The 17,361-nt window shown below is 36.7% G+C and overlaps 3 protein-coding genes and 1 long non-coding RNA gene across 4 annotated transcripts; 1 reads left to right on the plus strand and 3 right to left on the minus strand.

Moving 5' to 3' along the window:
- Positions 1–1,043: 1,043 nt before the first annotated feature.
- LOC110763378 (uncharacterized) lies at positions 1,044–3,942 on the minus strand. The gene is made up of 2 exons (XR_002527718.2): positions 3,570–3,942; positions 1,044–1,568 (listed from the first exon to the last, which is right to left on the minus strand). It is a non-coding gene; the product is annotated as an uncharacterized LOC110763378 (long non-coding RNA).
- Positions 3,943–4,659: 717 nt separating this feature from the next.
- LOC110763696 (Molybdenum cofactor sulfurase family protein) lies at positions 4,660–7,843 on the minus strand. The gene is made up of 8 exons (XM_021966544.2): positions 7,540–7,843; positions 6,897–7,046; positions 6,227–6,403; positions 6,008–6,096; positions 5,856–5,920; positions 5,530–5,632; positions 5,175–5,285; positions 4,660–5,078 (listed from the first exon to the last, which is right to left on the minus strand). Exons 1-8 carry the CDS (start codon positions 7,652–7,654, stop codon positions 4,953–4,955), a joined length of 936 nt encoding a protein of 311 aa, XP_021822236.2. The 5' UTR covers positions 7,655–7,843; the 3' UTR covers positions 4,660–4,952.
- Positions 7,844–8,824: 981 nt separating this feature from the next.
- OTP84 (Tetratricopeptide repeat (TPR)-like superfamily protein) lies at positions 8,825–11,845 on the plus strand. The gene has a single exon (XM_021966130.2). It carries the CDS (start codon positions 8,955–8,957, stop codon positions 11,658–11,660), a length of 2,706 nt encoding a protein of 901 aa, XP_021821822.2. The 5' UTR covers positions 8,825–8,954; the 3' UTR covers positions 11,661–11,845.
- Positions 11,846–12,159: 314 nt separating this feature from the next.
- LOC110763367 (small ribosomal subunit protein mS33) lies at positions 12,160–13,913 on the minus strand. The gene is made up of 2 exons (XM_021966139.2): positions 12,910–13,913; positions 12,160–12,416 (listed from the first exon to the last, which is right to left on the minus strand). The coding sequence occupies exons 1-2, from the start codon at positions 13,125–13,127 to the stop codon at positions 12,323–12,325; spliced, it is 312 nt and encodes a 103-aa protein (XP_021821831.2). The 5' UTR covers positions 13,128–13,913; the 3' UTR covers positions 12,160–12,322.
- Positions 13,914–17,361: the final 3,448 nt, after the last annotated feature.

The following is a 17,361-nucleotide window of genomic DNA, read 5'->3' on the forward strand; positions in this document are numbered from 1 at the left end:
CATAATAATAATAATATTATCATTGAATATGGAAGATGATTTTCCGAAAATAAAAAAGGCTTAATTGTACTCTAATTGTCTTCTAACTAAGAACTATTTAAAAGTTACTTGGTAATTGTTTCCACTTTTTCAGTTTTTGTTTTTGTTATTTCCGGGGTCGATGGGTACTGTGTAGGTCCGATTGCTTAAGGTGGCGAGTCCAAAATTACAATTTCACTTTTGACTTGGCTAAGTTGTTCTCAAACTTCGAAGTATACCTTAGAAATTAGATTTTTCTTGAGATCAAATTGTGAATTTGAGATTTATAGAATGAAACTGCATGTCACAAGGAGTTTGCCATATTTTCGTTGATTTTTTTACTATTTAGATGAACTTTTAAGTGAATTTTGGATTTAGAGATCTAGAAAGTCAAACTTGGCCTATGGCCAAACGCAAGAGTCACGCGGCCTAGTCCCAACTGGGAGGTTCCAAATGTTGAGTTTTGCGACTAAAATGGGATATATATTTATCGAACATGACATGTTTTCAATTTTCAATTATTCAAAAAAGTGAAAATAAAATGATTATTAAACGAGTCCTTTAAGTTCCCATGTTTATAAATCCAAACTAAAAGAAACACACACCATCAATCAACTTTAAATTTTTGGTGTCCAAGACAACTATGGAAGAGAAATCAAGTTGGGCAAAGCTGCAATTGTTGACTTCAAACCCCAATTACTCACTTTTACAAAACCCTCAAGTTACATCCCTCGATATCCCCTTCCCCCCCCTACCCCTTTGCTATTGAGCGGCTCATTGCCCATCTCCCCTCTCTCTCTTTTTTCTTGCCATGTTTTTTTTGGGGTCAATCGTTGGGAGGTCAAAGTTTAAGAACCACAACAATTAAGCCAAATTAAAATGTAAATCCAGGGAAGTGTATTTGAACATGTGAACATGCACTACCAAAGCCCCCACATACCCCAAGAAAACCCCATAATAAAATTGAGTGGCAGAAGCGAAGACTGATAGTAAATTTGAACTGGTTATAAAAACAGTAGTGCTCATGCATTGAACTTTCTGCATACTATTATGGACATGAAAATTAAAACTTTTAAGTTACTCACCAGCACCATCACCAATCTGATAATTCCCAAATTTCCTCAAATCACATAATAAATGGAATTTGATTAATACCCTTTCCATATAAACAGAATGAGGAGCCAAAAACTTAATTAATGAGTGAAAATAAAGCAAAATAAAGGAAAATAAAACAAATTATTAAATCCTAAAAAAATACAGAAAGATTGAGCCGTCCAGCCAATATCACGAACACCACCAACACCATCAAAAGCCAAAGAAGCAGATCATGAGGAAGGAGATCAGAACTTGCTGCAACAAGTGGTGGAATTTGGAAATGGGATTTCCTCTACCAGTCCACCCCTCACATTTTGAGTCCAAGAAAACAACTTTCTCCACAAACTTTCTCAGCAAAAACACTTGAAAGCATGATTCTTCAACGTTCCAGGAAATTGCAGCCATAGCCCCCCCCATGCTCCACCACCAAACTTGCTGTCAGCACCAGAAGAAGCCTAAGATTATAGGCAATAACACACACACAAAACCACAATGAGATAAAAGGTGCCCCCTTTTTTTAAAGTATGTGGCCAAAAATAAAAATTGGGTTTATGAGCATTTTGAAAAAGAACTTGTGGGTAGGTGAGTAAATGCCAAAACAATGACCATGAATTGTTTGTCCAAAAAAAAAAGACCATGAATTGTATAAAATAAAAGAAGAAGCTGAGGAGCAAATTATGAAAGAGGGGTGGGGGGTGGGGTGGGTTGTTGCCTTGGATTTGTGTTGTGTCCTTCTGCTGTTTCCGTCTGTCTAAACATAATGAGGCCAAATAAATGTGAGAAAGGGAAAGAAAGAAAGAAAAGAGAAAAATTAAAGAAGGGTTTCTGCTTTGTACGATTTTGAGCATGGAAATGTTGTTTTCCCTTTGCCTTAAACTTAACCCCCCCATCTCTCTCTCTCTCACACGCTCATCTCTGCGGCCTCAAAAAAACTTGTATGAAACGGAAATGATATTGTTTTGCTGTCTCCATCTAATCACAAACTACCACGTATAAAAGTGATTACGCATGACATACCGTGATTAACCGAGGATAGCAAACGTTTCATGTAAGTGTTCCTCGTCAACAACACCCTTTCCACCTTTGCTTGCTACAGAAGCCCCATATTAGCTAGATTTGCGCAAGCAACCTCTGTCCTCTTCTGGTTTCCATTTATACCCTTAATCCACTACCAAAACCCCACTTATATCCCTCAAATAATGTAGAAAACCCCAACTTCATATGCATACACATATATACCCTTTTACCCTTGATACAGTTTTCCAATTTCAAATTGCTTCAATTTTTAAAAGAGTTTTTAATTGAATTTACATTAGGAGCCTCAGAGCTTGCCTGACCAAACAAGCACCAAAGCCGAGGTTACATTTTTTTCGAGAAGAACACCAAACCCTACACAAAACAGTGGTTCTTGGTCTAACATTCGTTTGTGGATTCTAGGGAGTGTCATTGCTTAGACCAAAGCAGCTAACAAGGCCTACACAAAATATAGCCTCTTTCTTCAAGAAAATGGGGGTTTAAGTTTGACCCTTTGCTTTGGTCATAATAATATGTACACTGGGGGACCCTTATAGGGGTACTTTGGTCATTTTGCAACACTTAGATGGGTTAAAAAAAAAAAAAAGTACCCCGGATTTTACGTATCATGTTAACGGAAAAGTGTGTCGCTGCGGCTTAGAAAATGCGGTGTGAATTTTCCCTTTTGGGTTTCTAGATAATTTGCATGGGTGAACAATATTCATATTGAAATGAGGTAAAAATATAAAAAATAAACTATAAATAAAATAAATAAAAAATATAGGTGGCAGTAGCGAGCACATGCTTATGGCTTCTCTGGGCATCTGAAAGTTACAGAGAAGTAACTGTTGGGTCTTGCAGAGTGAATGCAGGCATTTGTACTGGACAAAGATAAAAGGGTACGCTTATTAGCATAGTTTGAGATTAATATGATGAGATGGGCCCTGTACGATGATGGAAGTAGGGTGCATAATTGGCAATGCTGGTTAAGGGTAGCTCAGTTTTCTTCTTGGCAATGCTGGAAAGAGCAATGAATTTTTCAGGGCAACAAAGAAAGAAAGGAGAAAATATGAGAGAGAGAGAGAGAGAGAGAGAGAGAGAGCTCCAAAAACCAAGACAAAGATGAATCAGGAATCTCTCATCAGAGAGCAATGAAGAAAAAGAAACTTTTGTTAACTCAATAAAAAGGAAAGAGAAGAAGCTATAAGCTGAGCAGCTAAATCCAAAGGGTTTTGTTTTTTGGTGCAATAATTGATGATTTTGGGTGTCCTCACCAAACTAGAAATGCTTTCGACCTAGATGAACATAAAAAATAGCAAACGCTTTGCACACAGCCATTTTTCTTGGGGTACCAATGAAACATTGATGACAGTGACACATGTTGGTATGCAACAAAATTGTACAAATAAAGTTTCCTCTAGATAAGTGAAAATGGTACATACCTTATTTCTCTTCCAGAAAAAATCCAAGAAAATTCTGCTTCAAGAGCCCAGAATTGTTGTTTTCAGAGACTGCATTTGTGAACAGAAGAGGCTCCACAGAGAGAGAGAGAGAGAGAGAGAGAGAGAGAGAGAGAGGGTTATCCAAAACCATATCCATTCCATCTTTAAGAAGAGTAATAATATTGTAATGAAACAACATTGAAACTTTCTTTTTCAAAGTATTGAAAAAAAGAGCCAAAGGGGTCTTGGAGCTTCTCTTTACAGTCGAAAATCAAAACTCTGACTCTCTGAGAAGTGCATCAAATCCTTTTAAATATATATATATATAATTAGCATTTATCTTATCTTTTTCTTTGTTTTCTGTAAAGCGCAGTCTGTGAAGGTGAAGGATGATAATAAAATCATAAAGAAATGGTAAAGTTTACAGAAAGCAGGTGAGACTGTTGCTTTATCCACCTAGCTATATTTTTAAGTCTCCACGGATACAGTTCAGAAACCTTGATTGAATCAAAACAAATGAACCCTTATGTCCGGAAAAACTACAAACAATGCCACCATATATCCAACCAAGGGAGATATCTGGCCCCAACTTATGCAAGCCCAATTTCAAAATGGACTGAGCATTTAACTTTAACTAGAGTCGACTGAGAACAAATCTCACTTTAACCCGTTTGCAGAAGTGAGGTACTTGACCAGTCCTGAGATTTTACACTCTTAAACTAAGGCCTCACATCATCTAATGTGAATTTTTTTTTTTTTTGGGAAAAATTATCATGAATTGATGCCATAAAATAATAAAAGTAACGAGCACAACTATTTTCCATGAAGACATGCATAGTCTAGTAGTATTGTGTGATAATTTTGTTTGATTGGTCATAGGTTTTTTTTTTTTTGAGAAGAAGATTTCATTCATAAACCATAAAAGACATACAAAGACCGGCACAATTACATGAACCTCGTTAAAACCTTCATAGGAATCATAGGTTTAATAGTGCTATCTTATCAGAAATTTTGTTATTTTGAAAAAAAAGAAAAAGTAAAAAGGAATCCACTAAGCATTCAAGTAATGCACTCCCATTTGAGTCTTAAATAAGTAAAAAGGAATCCACTAAGCATTCCTGGTTCTTTTTATCTGTTACTTGTTATATATGAAAGCGGCTACATAACACATATATCATTCATGGAGACTTTGGTTCTCATACATTGAATTGAAATAGCTGGAACTCTCACCCCTACACACCCTCCTCATAATTTGGCAGACAAAAAGCAAGAAACCAGCATTAACAAGCAACTCACTTCACTTGTTATTTATTGTACACTAGACAGCAGTTCTTATACTATTATCCATGTAACAGCAAAGATAAAGTAGATATTCTACAAAATTCAAGCTGCTGCTTCATCAGTACAGGAGACCTTCTTGAGAACATAAACAAGATCTCCAACCTTTAAGACATCTCCCTTTTTCCCAGTAAGAGAGCCTTTGAAAACTAGATTCTGCCCAAAGTAGACCTGGAAATCCATTTAACATGTTGTATGTAATGTAAATCACTGCATGGACATGGAGGGTAGAATACGGTTGAAAGCCTATAATTGTTACTTACTCACCTTTCCTCGCTGTTTTTGAGTTGGACGCAAGACACTATCAGACCGGATTTTCCTAAGAGTTTCATTTGGCTCAGCTCCTGCGATGCCAGTCTCTTGATTGATCGTTGGTACCTGGAAGACATGAAAGTTCCAGGTTAGCTTTGGTGCCTGTTAAAAGACCCATTTGTCTACCAAGTGGCTCGCTGCCAACAACGTTTGCTCCACCGGACACTGTTTAGTTAAACAAAGTATACATTTTAAAATGGAACTACTACAATATATGATTTCGAGACAAGTATTACATTGATGTTCCTATGAAAATTAGCTTGACTGTCACCACGTAGGCAAAAATTGCAGAAAGGGTAAAACTCTTAACCTTACAGCGGGAGCAAAGCTTGACACCCAGGAATGTAAGCTTGTCTATTCTGATCTCTGTCCACAAGTCCTCAGAAAATGGTTCACAACCTTCAACAAGAATGCTGCGACATCCAAGTAAAAGTTTGCAAGATTTAAAACTATTCATATTATCTATTTACATACATTGCTGATAAAATTTTGGTACAGAGTAGTATTGGTTCCTGGAGAAGATTATTAATGCCAAGTTGCTGAAAATAAGAAGTGCAGGAAACATGGTATTGAAGAATTTGGATGCTTATTAAAGAAGAAAAAAAATACAACAGGAAAACTAAATAAAGAAATTACTTGGGTCTAAACCGGTTAACTGGTATGGGTTCCTTCAAAACGTTATTTAGTGCATCCATTGATCCCTGCAAATTATGTAATGACAAGAACCAAGTTGGAGCTTCTATTTGAAAGCAAAAGAAGTTACATTTTCACGTTGCAACTTGACTAACCTGAGATAATAGCATGTATGGGTACATGTCGGAGAACATGATTTTGTGTCCTCGAGCATATTCAGGTTCCACAGGCCTAGTTTCTGAAGCTGCATCAGAACACAATGCAACCAGATTAATTAGTTTTGAGTTTGGAAATACGTGCACCACATTGGATGCTATTGCATCTTCCTATTGAAGTCCTATATAATGACCTTTTACAGAACACAAAAACTCTACCTGTATTAAAGCGAACAAGTCGACTGGGTTTCCCAAGATAATCTGAAAACCATTTTGATGCATCAGCTCCCTCATCTAATGCGGAACCAGACCACTCCCATACTGAAACCCCATTTGATACTTCTAGAGGTGCAATCAAAGAAACCTTAAGTGCATCCATGCCAGGTGCTTTTAGTACTGCAAAGTGAAGGTCGTTATTAAGTTAACAGAAAATAAAGTCACCAGAACTCTCTGAATGCCGAAACATTAAGCAAAATTATGGAGGACAACTTTGTTTGGAAGTAGTGCTGCATCAGAGTGATTCTTTTTACTACAGTGACAGGTTCTACAAAAGGTGATTGGATTTTGAACTAAATTCTCTAGGGGAAAAGAAACAGTGACAATAAAAGATCGAATACAAAACAATGTGAGCACTTTTAATCATAAGAAGGAAAATAAAGAAAAAGAAAAGAGTAAAGCTCCATTTCAACATCCAACTAGGCATAATAACTCCAGAAACAAATCCACATGTGGCAAAGTGATAATTAGAAAAGGAGAAAGAAGTCGGAGTCAATCGGATGGTCACACGTCTCCTGCTCAATGATAAGTTTTCTACTGCAGAAAGCACAGTTAAATGGCATCTAAAAGAGGGAAAGACAAACTTTATATAGAAGAAAATGAATATTTTTACCTAGATAAGAGCTTTTAGAAGGTTCCCAACACTCTATGAATGCCTCATCCGGCAGCTCTACCTGAACCAAAGAAAGCTTTGGTTCAACCCTTTGAGTATACGCCCTCCCCTTGTAGTTTACAACTAACCATTGCCGATCCCATCGAAATCCTGTACATTCCAAAAAAGAGAAAAAAAAGAAAAACAGAATATGGCTGCAATTTGCAGTCTAACCAACAATTTTAATTTTAAAAATTACAAGTATTCCTTGTCACTAAATTATAGGAGAGTCCATCAATAATGTAATAAAGCAGAGTAGTTTGACAAATTAAGGTAAAAAAGTAAACTTGTGCAAAAATAAAAAAACAACCGTGATTGCACTGTTTTTATCCTACACTTTTTATTCCAACAAAACTGAAGGATTAGAATTGCAACTCAAGGATACAGAGGTACAATCCTGTAGAAATGAATGAATTTCATGTATAATTAAAAACAAAAAAAATTAGAGGGAGAAAACTCAACTGGGCAACTCAAATATGAAAACAAATATAATTGAATAATCTGACTTAAATACTAAATTTGCAATTTTTCTAGGGGCCTCAAGAAAGAAACAAAATGAATATCATCATCAATGGAAGTACAAGTAGTGATGAATTGGTCATACCTGTAGGAGTGACCGATGCTTGAGAAACTGAAATTCCACGGCATGATTTTATTGGGTATATGAATATCGATGAGACTTTGGCTATGGCATCTGATTCTGATGGTAGCTGCTCCATCCTCTCTCTCTCTCTCTCTCTCTCTCAATGGCCTTCTGGACTGGAAAGAGCGAGAGCCATGCTTTAAATTCAGAAAATGAACCTACCCAATTTGTTTTTATCCTGGAAATGGCCGTATAGACCTGCAAGCCCAAACCTTTGAAAAGCAAGATAACGAAAGGTTGAAAATTTATTCAGTTTTGTTCATTGTATCTCTCAACTAAACAGACAAAGTTAAGCAATTCATTCTTCTCCTCCCTGCAAGTGTGAATATGACAGGCTGATGTGCTGTTAGCCATTATTTACCGCGTCAACTTAAAGTTTTTACTCAAATATTTATATTTATCTATTGGGGGAAAAGGCCAAATTTTGCCGCTTCAATTTCATATTTGTGCGTATAGTCCAATGAAAAATGACATTTATTTATTAATTAGTGATCTCAAGTTTGAACCCATATAACACCTTGATGAGTGTATGTGTGAGAAACTCCATCATCCGTGTAGTTTAGACTATTTTTTATATTTTTTTTATAAAAAAAATCCTTACAGTAGGGTGGGGGCCATTAAAGGGTGGGCAAAGCATTTGACATAAGGTTACATAAGAGTGCACCTTTAAAATATGAAGCCACACGTTAAAAATATGCAGCTCTCTGTTAAAAGTATGCAGCCACATGTGAAAGAATGGTTCTGCATGTTCAATGTGTTTCACTTCAATTAAAGCAAGAGTTTATGAAGTCAAGGATCCCCTCTTTAAGTTCTTTTTCAATTGTATCCAGTTTGGCAGGCCCTTTGTACTTTTTCTCATATGTAATGTAATGTAATCTACCCTTGGAAGCTCAAAAATTTACAGACCCATTCATTGGAAACCTCAATTGCCTATCTTGACAGATCATTTCTTTTTCATCTAATTCATGTCAAGAGTTGTTTCTCTATCTTTGAATGATTGATGAAGCAACTGGTTGGAAGAAATGATCAAGCACTGATGATTATAAGTATGAATTCATCAAATGGTGATGAGAGAGAACAAAATTCTGGGAAAGCAAGTGAGCAAGCAAAAGCATAACTTAAGGTCTCTCTCTCTTTGATTTATGAATCTCATCTCAGTAGAAAACTCAGAAATGAAACACAAAACAACAAAATAAAATTTGAGAATTTCTTAAAATTTAATCACATGAAAAAAAGATGATGAAGAGAGAAGATAGAATATCCAGTCAGTGGGCCCAACCCCTATCACTTGTTCAAAACATGAACAACTATAGAACTATTTTTCTTTTAGAACTCCTATCTAATCCTGTAGCTGCTCCAACTGTAATAACTACCAAATGTCCTCCTACACTCAACTGCTCTCACCTCTCTCTGGACCCTTACCTTATTCACAAACACTTTCTTCCCTCCAAATCCAACAACCCACAACTCTGAAAAGAAACACTTTCAAGCAATCTTCTATACTCAACCAACCCACCACCACCACCTCTCCGCCAAAACTCATATCCCATTCTGGCACTCCGGCCTCATGGATCGAAACCCTTCGTTCCCAAACCCGGTCCAATCATTTCCAAGAAGCCATTTTAACGTACATCGAAATGACTCTTTCGGGTATAGCACCCGACAACTTTGCTTTCCCGGCAGTTCTCAAGGCCGTTACAAGCCTTCAGGACTTGAATTTGGGGAAGCAGATTCATGCCCATGTCGTGAAATTTGGGTATGGATCATCTTCAGTGACCGTGGCTAATACACTTGTAAATGTGTATGGCAAATGTGGAGATATAGGAGATGCATGCAAAGTGTTCGATGGAATAATTGAGAGAGATCAAGTTTCTTGGAATTCGATGATTGCTGCTTTGTGTCGGTTTGAGGAATGGGAACTCGCTCTTGAGTCGTTTAGGTCGATGTTAATGGAGAATATGGAGCCTAGCTCCTTTACTTTGGTGAGTGTGGCACTTGCTTGTTCTAATTTGCTCAAGCGTGATGGTTTGCGGCTTGGAAAGCAAGTTCATGCGTATAGTGTGAGAATGAGTGAGTGCAAAACATTTACAATCAATGCTTTATTGGCAATGTATTCTAAATTAGGAGAAGCTGAATACTCGAGAGCTTTGTTTGAGTTGTATGAGGACTGTGACATGGTTTCATGGAACACGATGATAAGTTCATTATCTCAGAATGACCAGTTTATGGAAGCATTAGAGTTCTTCCGCCTTATGGTTCTTGCAGGATTTAAACCTGATGGGGTCACAGTTGCAAGTGTTCTTCCTGCCTGTTCTCATCTGGAGATGTTAGACACAGGGAAGGAAATACATGCTTATGCCTTGAGAACCAATGAATTGATTGAGAATTCTTATGTGGGTAGTGCTTTAGTTGACATGTATTGCAATTGCCGACAAGTTTCAAGTGGTCGTCGTGTTTTTAATGCTGTCTTGGAGAGGAAAATTGCACTTTGGAATGCAATGATTACTGGTTATGCACAAAATGAGTACGACAAGGAGGCCTTGAACCTGTTCCTTGAAATGTATGCTGCCTCTGGGCTTTCTCCAAATTCTACCACAATGTCAAGTATTGTGCCAGCCAGCGTGCGGTGTGAAGCATTCTCTGATAAAGAAAGTATCCACGGTTATGTAATAAAGAGGGGTCTGGAGGAGAACAGGTATGTGCAAAATGCACTTATGGACATGTACTCCAGGATGGGGAAGACACAAATTTCAGAAACTATATTTAACAGCATGGAGGTAAGAGACATAGTGTCTTGGAACACCATGATCACTGGTTATGTTATCTGTGGACGCCATGGTGATGCACTTAATCTGATATATGACATGCAGAGAGTGAAAGAGAAAACGAACATGAATGATAATGCTTATGATGATGAAGGAAGGGTTCCTCTTAAGCCAAATTCTATAACATTCATGACAATTCTTCCAGGTTGTGCTGCATTGGCAGCACTTGCTAAGGGCAAAGAGATTCATTCTTATGCTATTAAACATTTGTTGGCATTTGATGTTGCAGTAGGAAGTGCACTGGTTGACATGTATGCCAAATGTGGCTGCATAGATTTAGCTAGAGCTGTGTTTAATCAGATACCAATAAAGAATGTGATCACCTGGAATGTACTTATCATGGCTTATGGGATGCATGGGAGAGGGGAGGAAGCCTTAGAACTATTTAAGAATATGGTGGATGATGGAAGTCGGAATAAAGAGGTAAGACCTAATGAAGTTACTTTCATTGCACTGTTTGCAGCATGTAGCCATTCTGGGATGGTAGATGAAGGATTAAATTTGTTCCACAAAATGAAAAGTGACCATGGGGTTGAACCCGCAACAGATCATTATGCTTGTGTTGTGGATTTGCTTGGCCGGGCAGGTAGTGTGGAGGAAGCATATCAACTTGTCAACACCATGCCTTCTGAGCTTGATAAAGCAGGTGCCTGGAGTAGCTTGCTTGGCGCTTGTCGAATTCATCAGAATGTAGAGATTGGGGAAATTGCAGCTAATCAACTCCTGGAGTTGGAGCCTAGTGTGGCTAGTCACTATGTTCTACTCTCAAATATATACTCATCCTCTGGGCTTTGGGATAAGGCAATGGATGTTCGGAGAAAGATGAAGGAAATGGGAGTGAAGAAAGAGCCTGGTTGTAGTTGGATTGAGTTTGGAGATAAGGTTCATAAGTTTTTGGCTGGAGATTTGTCACATCCACAAAGTGAACAGCTCCATGAATTTCTCGAAACCCTGTCAGAGAAGATGAAAAGGGAGGGTTATGTGCCTGATACTTCTTGTGTACTTCACAATGTTGATGAGGAGGAGAAAGAAACTCTACTCTGTGGGCACAGTGAAAAACTGGCACTAGCATTCGGCATTCTCAATACCCGTCCTGGGACTACCATTAGAGTTGCCAAGAACCTTAGAGTCTGTAACGACTGCCACATGGCGTCAAAGTATATCTCAAAGATACTCGACAGGGAGATCATCTTAAGAGATGTAAGAAGGTTCCATCATTTTAAAAATGGAACTTGTTCATGTGGAGATTATTGGTAAAAGAAAGGTACCTAAAATTTAATCCTTCTTCAAGATTTGGTACCATGATCATATGTTTCTCCATTCAAACTCTGTAACAAGAAAAATTGTAATTTTTTTTTAAAATTTCACATTGTTTTGAAGCTGTGAAGTATGTGGTACAAGGAAAATTTATACTGGCAGGACACACCGTTGAGCTTCTAATAGTTGGATGGGATATGGTATTTGTGTCGCATTCATTAGATTATAAGTTTCCAAAAGCTCTGGTATACATGTCAAGCTTTATGCTCGAGGAATCCTCTTTACGGTCTTCGTGACATCTGAGTTTCGGTTTGTGTCAATTTTCCCCTGCTTGAGCAATAATTCCCGGTTTGGATAACATCATAGAAACGTAAAAAATCAACTGCATATGATTTCAGTACTAAATCCATTGCTCAAGGATTGTTGACAAACCAAAATAAGTTGAAATCTCAAACCTGCTTACATCAGCTGAAGCCTGGAAAGTGTTGAATGCCAAATGTTTTGCTAAACAAAATATTCCCATGGATAGAATAATATCATCTTTACAAAGTGAGGCAAGAAAAATGAAAGGAACTTAAAAGAACAAAAAGTTACAGAACGTCCATACTAGTAGTCTTTTTATTCAAAACACTACTCAAGAACCAATTTGGCATGTCAAAATACTACTTTTTGTTACGCTTGGCAGCACGCCTTCCGTGACCCTTCTTGGGTGGTCCTTTTCCTCGACGCTTCAACATTTCAAGCTTGGATAATCGCCTAGAAAGATGCCAAGTAGAGATGCATCAGGAATACAGTCACCAAAAACTACTTACAGTTGTGATTATACAAATCATGAAACCATCACAAGCTATATTCTGGTTACTTAATGTAGCAAAGCAGTCATGATGAAACTACACTAGATCAAAAACTAGCCTGCAAGACTCAAATGAGAGGCAGAAAAGGAAGCTGTTCTAATTTCATAATAAGTATTCAGTTGCCTATGAAGCATGCCTTACTAAGATGTTCACTCATTTGTACAGACAGAGCAGCCAACTAAGGAAGTAACATTGTAATATTACTCTTCTGCTTCCATATTCTATGAATAAAATACAAAAGTGCTGACCTTCCGATATGTAATTTTCACAACTAAGGAAATATCATGATATTCTTCGGAATTTGCAAGTTCCGTATTGATGAAAGAATACAACAGCAAAACATAAAAAGCAGACGGTCAGTAGACATTAGAGGGAGGGAGGGGAAGAGAGTGTACTCTTGTTCTTCCATAGCCATGATTTGGGGGTCATCTTTCTTGATGTCATATGGGTACCACTGGGCAACTTTCTCACCAATCAACTTCTTGCGTAAAATCTTATGGGCAGATTTCTGGCCTGTTGGGTTGAGTATGTGCCCGAATATCCTCGCCCTAGCCTCAGTCACCCCAGTAGTGATTGCCGTGGACAACAGGTTCTTTAGACCACCAGTGGCCATCTCACTTCACCTCTCTAATTCAAAGAATACACTTTCAGTTGTTGACAAAAAAATGCCTCCAAGACCAGCCACAAGGCGGCCCCGTTTGGTAGGCTAGACTGGACTGGTTTAGATATGACTGGATTTGAAGCAGTTGTTTGGTGCAATAAACATAGGCCTGTAATTCGGCCGGAACGGATCGGAACGGAACGGATCGGAAACTAGTGTTCCGAATTCCAATCCGAAAAATTTCGGAATTTCAAATCTTATTCCGATTCCAAAATTTCGGATATATCGGAAAAATCGGAACTTTTCGGAATACACTTGTAATCTGAATCCGCTCTAGCTTTTTCTGTGGCGTTTTAATGGAATTCCAGTTTCATACCAGAAAAAAAAACACTACTCCAAATTTATGCCTTCATGACTGAAAACACACAAAAGTCGTTTTCTATATTTTCAGGATCTGTGTTTTCAGGCGAGCACCACACCCACCACCCAATTGAACCACCACGTCAAACCCAATTGAACCAACACTGTCAAACCAAATAGAACCTCCACATTAAACACAATTGAACCCAATTGAAGGGGATGAAGATCTGCGACTTTGAAGGGGAAAATAGAGAAAGATAGGGAGGGAGAGAGAGCCAAAGATAGAGAACTAGAGGGAGAAAGAGTGAGAACCAGAGAACTTGGGAGGAAGATAGAAAAACGGAGAGAAAAAGAGAGGTGATTTGGGTGGGTTTTGGAGACACAGGAAAAGAGAAGGTGGGGGGACGTAAGAAGAGAGAAGACAGAAACAATAATAAGAAAATAAACGGCGGTGGAGATATAAAGAAATAGGGGATTAGGTTAGGGTTGGGATTTGGCATTTGGGCTGCTGCGAAATGGGCTGGGATAAAAGTAACTGGGCTGCTGGCATATTAAACTTTTTTGTTTTTTAGTTTTTGTTGGAAATGTTATATAAACCTTATCATGAATAAGAGTTGCACGATTAAAAATGTGTGACCCAACTAAAAATGTTATATAATTTTTAATATGTTAATATTAACTAACAATGAATGCACTTGTTTAAATTATGATTTTGTTTTTATGTAACTTTTATTTATTAAATCTTATTTCATCTTTAAAAAAAATTTATGAACATTTTAAGGGAAATAGTAGTATAGTAGATAACAACATTACTTATAATTATATGTATATTTAATTTATATAGGGAGAGATATTATAAATGCATGAGTTGGTGGATGACCACCATACCTCTTAGTATTCCACCGTTGGATTTTATGTAACCTATGCACTAAGTATTTGTAATTAGTACTTGTAACCTATATGTATATTGTAAATGATGGTATTCAATCTCCTATCTTGTAAGCCTATAAATAGGTGGTTCTATCAAAGATTAAGAACGATAAACATGGTGAAACTTTATCCTTAGCATATCATTTCTCTCCATATTTTCCCCATCTAGTTTTATAACACGTTATCAGCACGACTGCTCAATATTTTCTCCTTTCTTACACCACAATGATATGTACAACTTGGACGATGCAGTTGCGCATTTATAAAATACCAGTGTACGATGTGGGTATCATATATACATATTTTTATTATTGTTTCATGATATGTTTCACGCTTTAGTTTACTATGTTAAATTTTGTTTGGCTAACCCTTGTGCAGATCATATAATTAGGGATTATTCGCAGCAATGGTCCCTCAACTATACCTCAAGTTACACTTTGGTCACTCAACTCAAATATTAGTTGCACAGGTCACTCAATTAGGTGTTTTGTTGCACTGTTAGTCCTACCGTCAAGTCTCTCTAACGATAGAGACTAATGGTGCAACACAACACCTAATTAAGTGACCAAAATGTAACTCCGAGTATAGTTGAGGGATCATTGCTACAAATAATCTTAACTGAAAAGTCACATTTGCCCATCAATAATCTAAGAGATGCTTGCCACGTCATCATTTTAAACAGAAAAAGTAACAGACTTGACGGTAGGACTAACGGTGCAACAAAACACCTAATTGAGTGACCTGTGCAACTAATATTTGAGTTGAGTGACCAAAGTGTAACTTGGGGTATAGTTGAGGGACCATTGCTGCGAATAACCCTATAATTAGCATAGATCATATTGAAGTTTTTTTTTTCTCTTTAATTTCTTTTATTGCAAATATAAGAAACTCAATGATGGCGTTTACTTTATGAATCATGTACCTGACATGATATAGTCAAGAGTTATTGTTATTATTGTTTTTTAATATGTACTCACGTTTCCTACAATGCTTGTTTCATTTTCTTTTTCTTTTTCTTTTGTCCTTTTCATACTAATGGAAATTATGTGGCAATTACAATATAAATAAAAAAAGATATGATGGCCTTTTAGTTTACTTGTATGCGTGTATGATTAATCAACAAAATTGATTGCATGTTATTATTTGTAGTTGACAGGTATAAATTATAAATAAATGTATTGATTTATTTTTATCCTTTATGCATATTTTATTTAATTGGCTTGTTTACCAATTTTAAGCATGTTTTTAATTCATTACAATATGTTACGATGAGTTTGTATTATACAAAAGATCAGGGCCCGAAGTTCCTCGATCCTCATTATATAACTAGATTAGGACCTCGAGTCCTTTTGATTGAATCAGAACCTAAAGTTCTTTGATTCCAAATCATTGAGGGCGTGAAATTCCGCGAATTTAAAGAGCACATAAGGACATGAAACTCCTTGATTTTGTATTAATCAAAATCAAATATTCTATGAGGCCTACATATGTCAAGAACCTGAACCAGAAGTTTTGAGTGCATATACATCGATTTGAGTATGAAGTTCAAAGCACAACTATTAATTCAATTTATTTAGATCTACGCATTGAAACCTGAAGTTTCGAATATATGTTGATATGAACCTGAAGTTTATAGTTTTTCATGGATCCTAAATATGAACCTAAAATTCATTACTTATTTGTGCCTACATGAACCTGAATTGGTTGGAAATCCAATTCTTAAACTTGTAGTTTTATCTACATATTGAATCCACATTAATATTGGATTATTTTGGAATTTCATAGTCTTTAATTTATTTAATTTATTCCTCGTTTATACCACTTTACTCATTTTATTTATGTTGGGTTATTAGTTAATTTTGTTTTACAATGGTAATGTCTTGTATTACCGCCCCAATATTGACAGTCAGATGCGTCTATTGGAGAAACTTGCTACTTTCTTTTGTGGGTAGGAAGTTTATGATGTTATGAACTAGAAGTTCATGAGACCCCAATATTACACAATTATTACAGTAGTTGAACATTATGATGTCATAAACCAGAAGTTCATTGATCGGATAACTTTTATGTTGTGGCATGACTATCTTGGCAATCCATGTTCTACAATGATACATAAGATTTTTATAAATTTGTAAGGACATCGTTTAAAGACTCAAACTATTGTTTTGTCCAACAAATATCATTACAAAGAATGTTCACAAATAAAAGCTGTCATAAAATCATCTCAGTCAAAAATTGACTTTGAGCCCTCTTTCCTTAAATAATTCAACGGGATATTTGTGAGCCCATACAATATTTAATTATGGATCACTTCACCAATTTTATTGAATGTGCTTACTAAAATGGTCACATATTTGTCTCTTGTCAAGATGCTTATGAGCACAACTCCCACATTATCCAATCCAGTCAATTTGACTTGATAATAATGATGAGTTTATTTTCCTAAATTTTGAAACAATTTTCCCGCCGTTAGGGGGAGTAATGGCAGTTCCTGAAGAACGTCGTGAAATAGTGTTGAATCGGTCCGCTTTTGTCTCATCAAAGGTTAATGCATATATAAGTTATACATATGCTAACATGGATTGATATTCTCGTATCACAATCCATTAACATGATAACTATATATATAATGCATGCTTGGAGCATGACAGAAATATAGGTTCTAAAGACTTATCTCTCAGAAGTGGAGATTATTTGAAAAATTCATGCCCTATAAAAAAAATAACGCTATATAAGAGGTTATGATCCACATATTCTAAATAATTCATCGTAAAAGAGATGTTTGTCCCATAAGTGACAACATAAGCCTCTGAAGAGGCATTGGTACCCCAAAGCAATGAGATGCTTATAAATTATGCATGCGCATGCACATGAGAATTATGGGATCACGAATTGATGATACATTTGGTTTATTAGTAGCTACTACAATCATCAAGGGCTATGATTATATTAAATC

Source organism: Prunus avium, chromosome 1, assembly GCF_965620075.1.
Source record: "Prunus avium chromosome 1, drPruAviu1.hap1.1, whole genome shotgun sequence".
NCBI classification, from domain to species: domain Eukaryota; kingdom Viridiplantae; phylum Streptophyta; class Magnoliopsida; order Rosales; family Rosaceae; genus Prunus; species Prunus avium.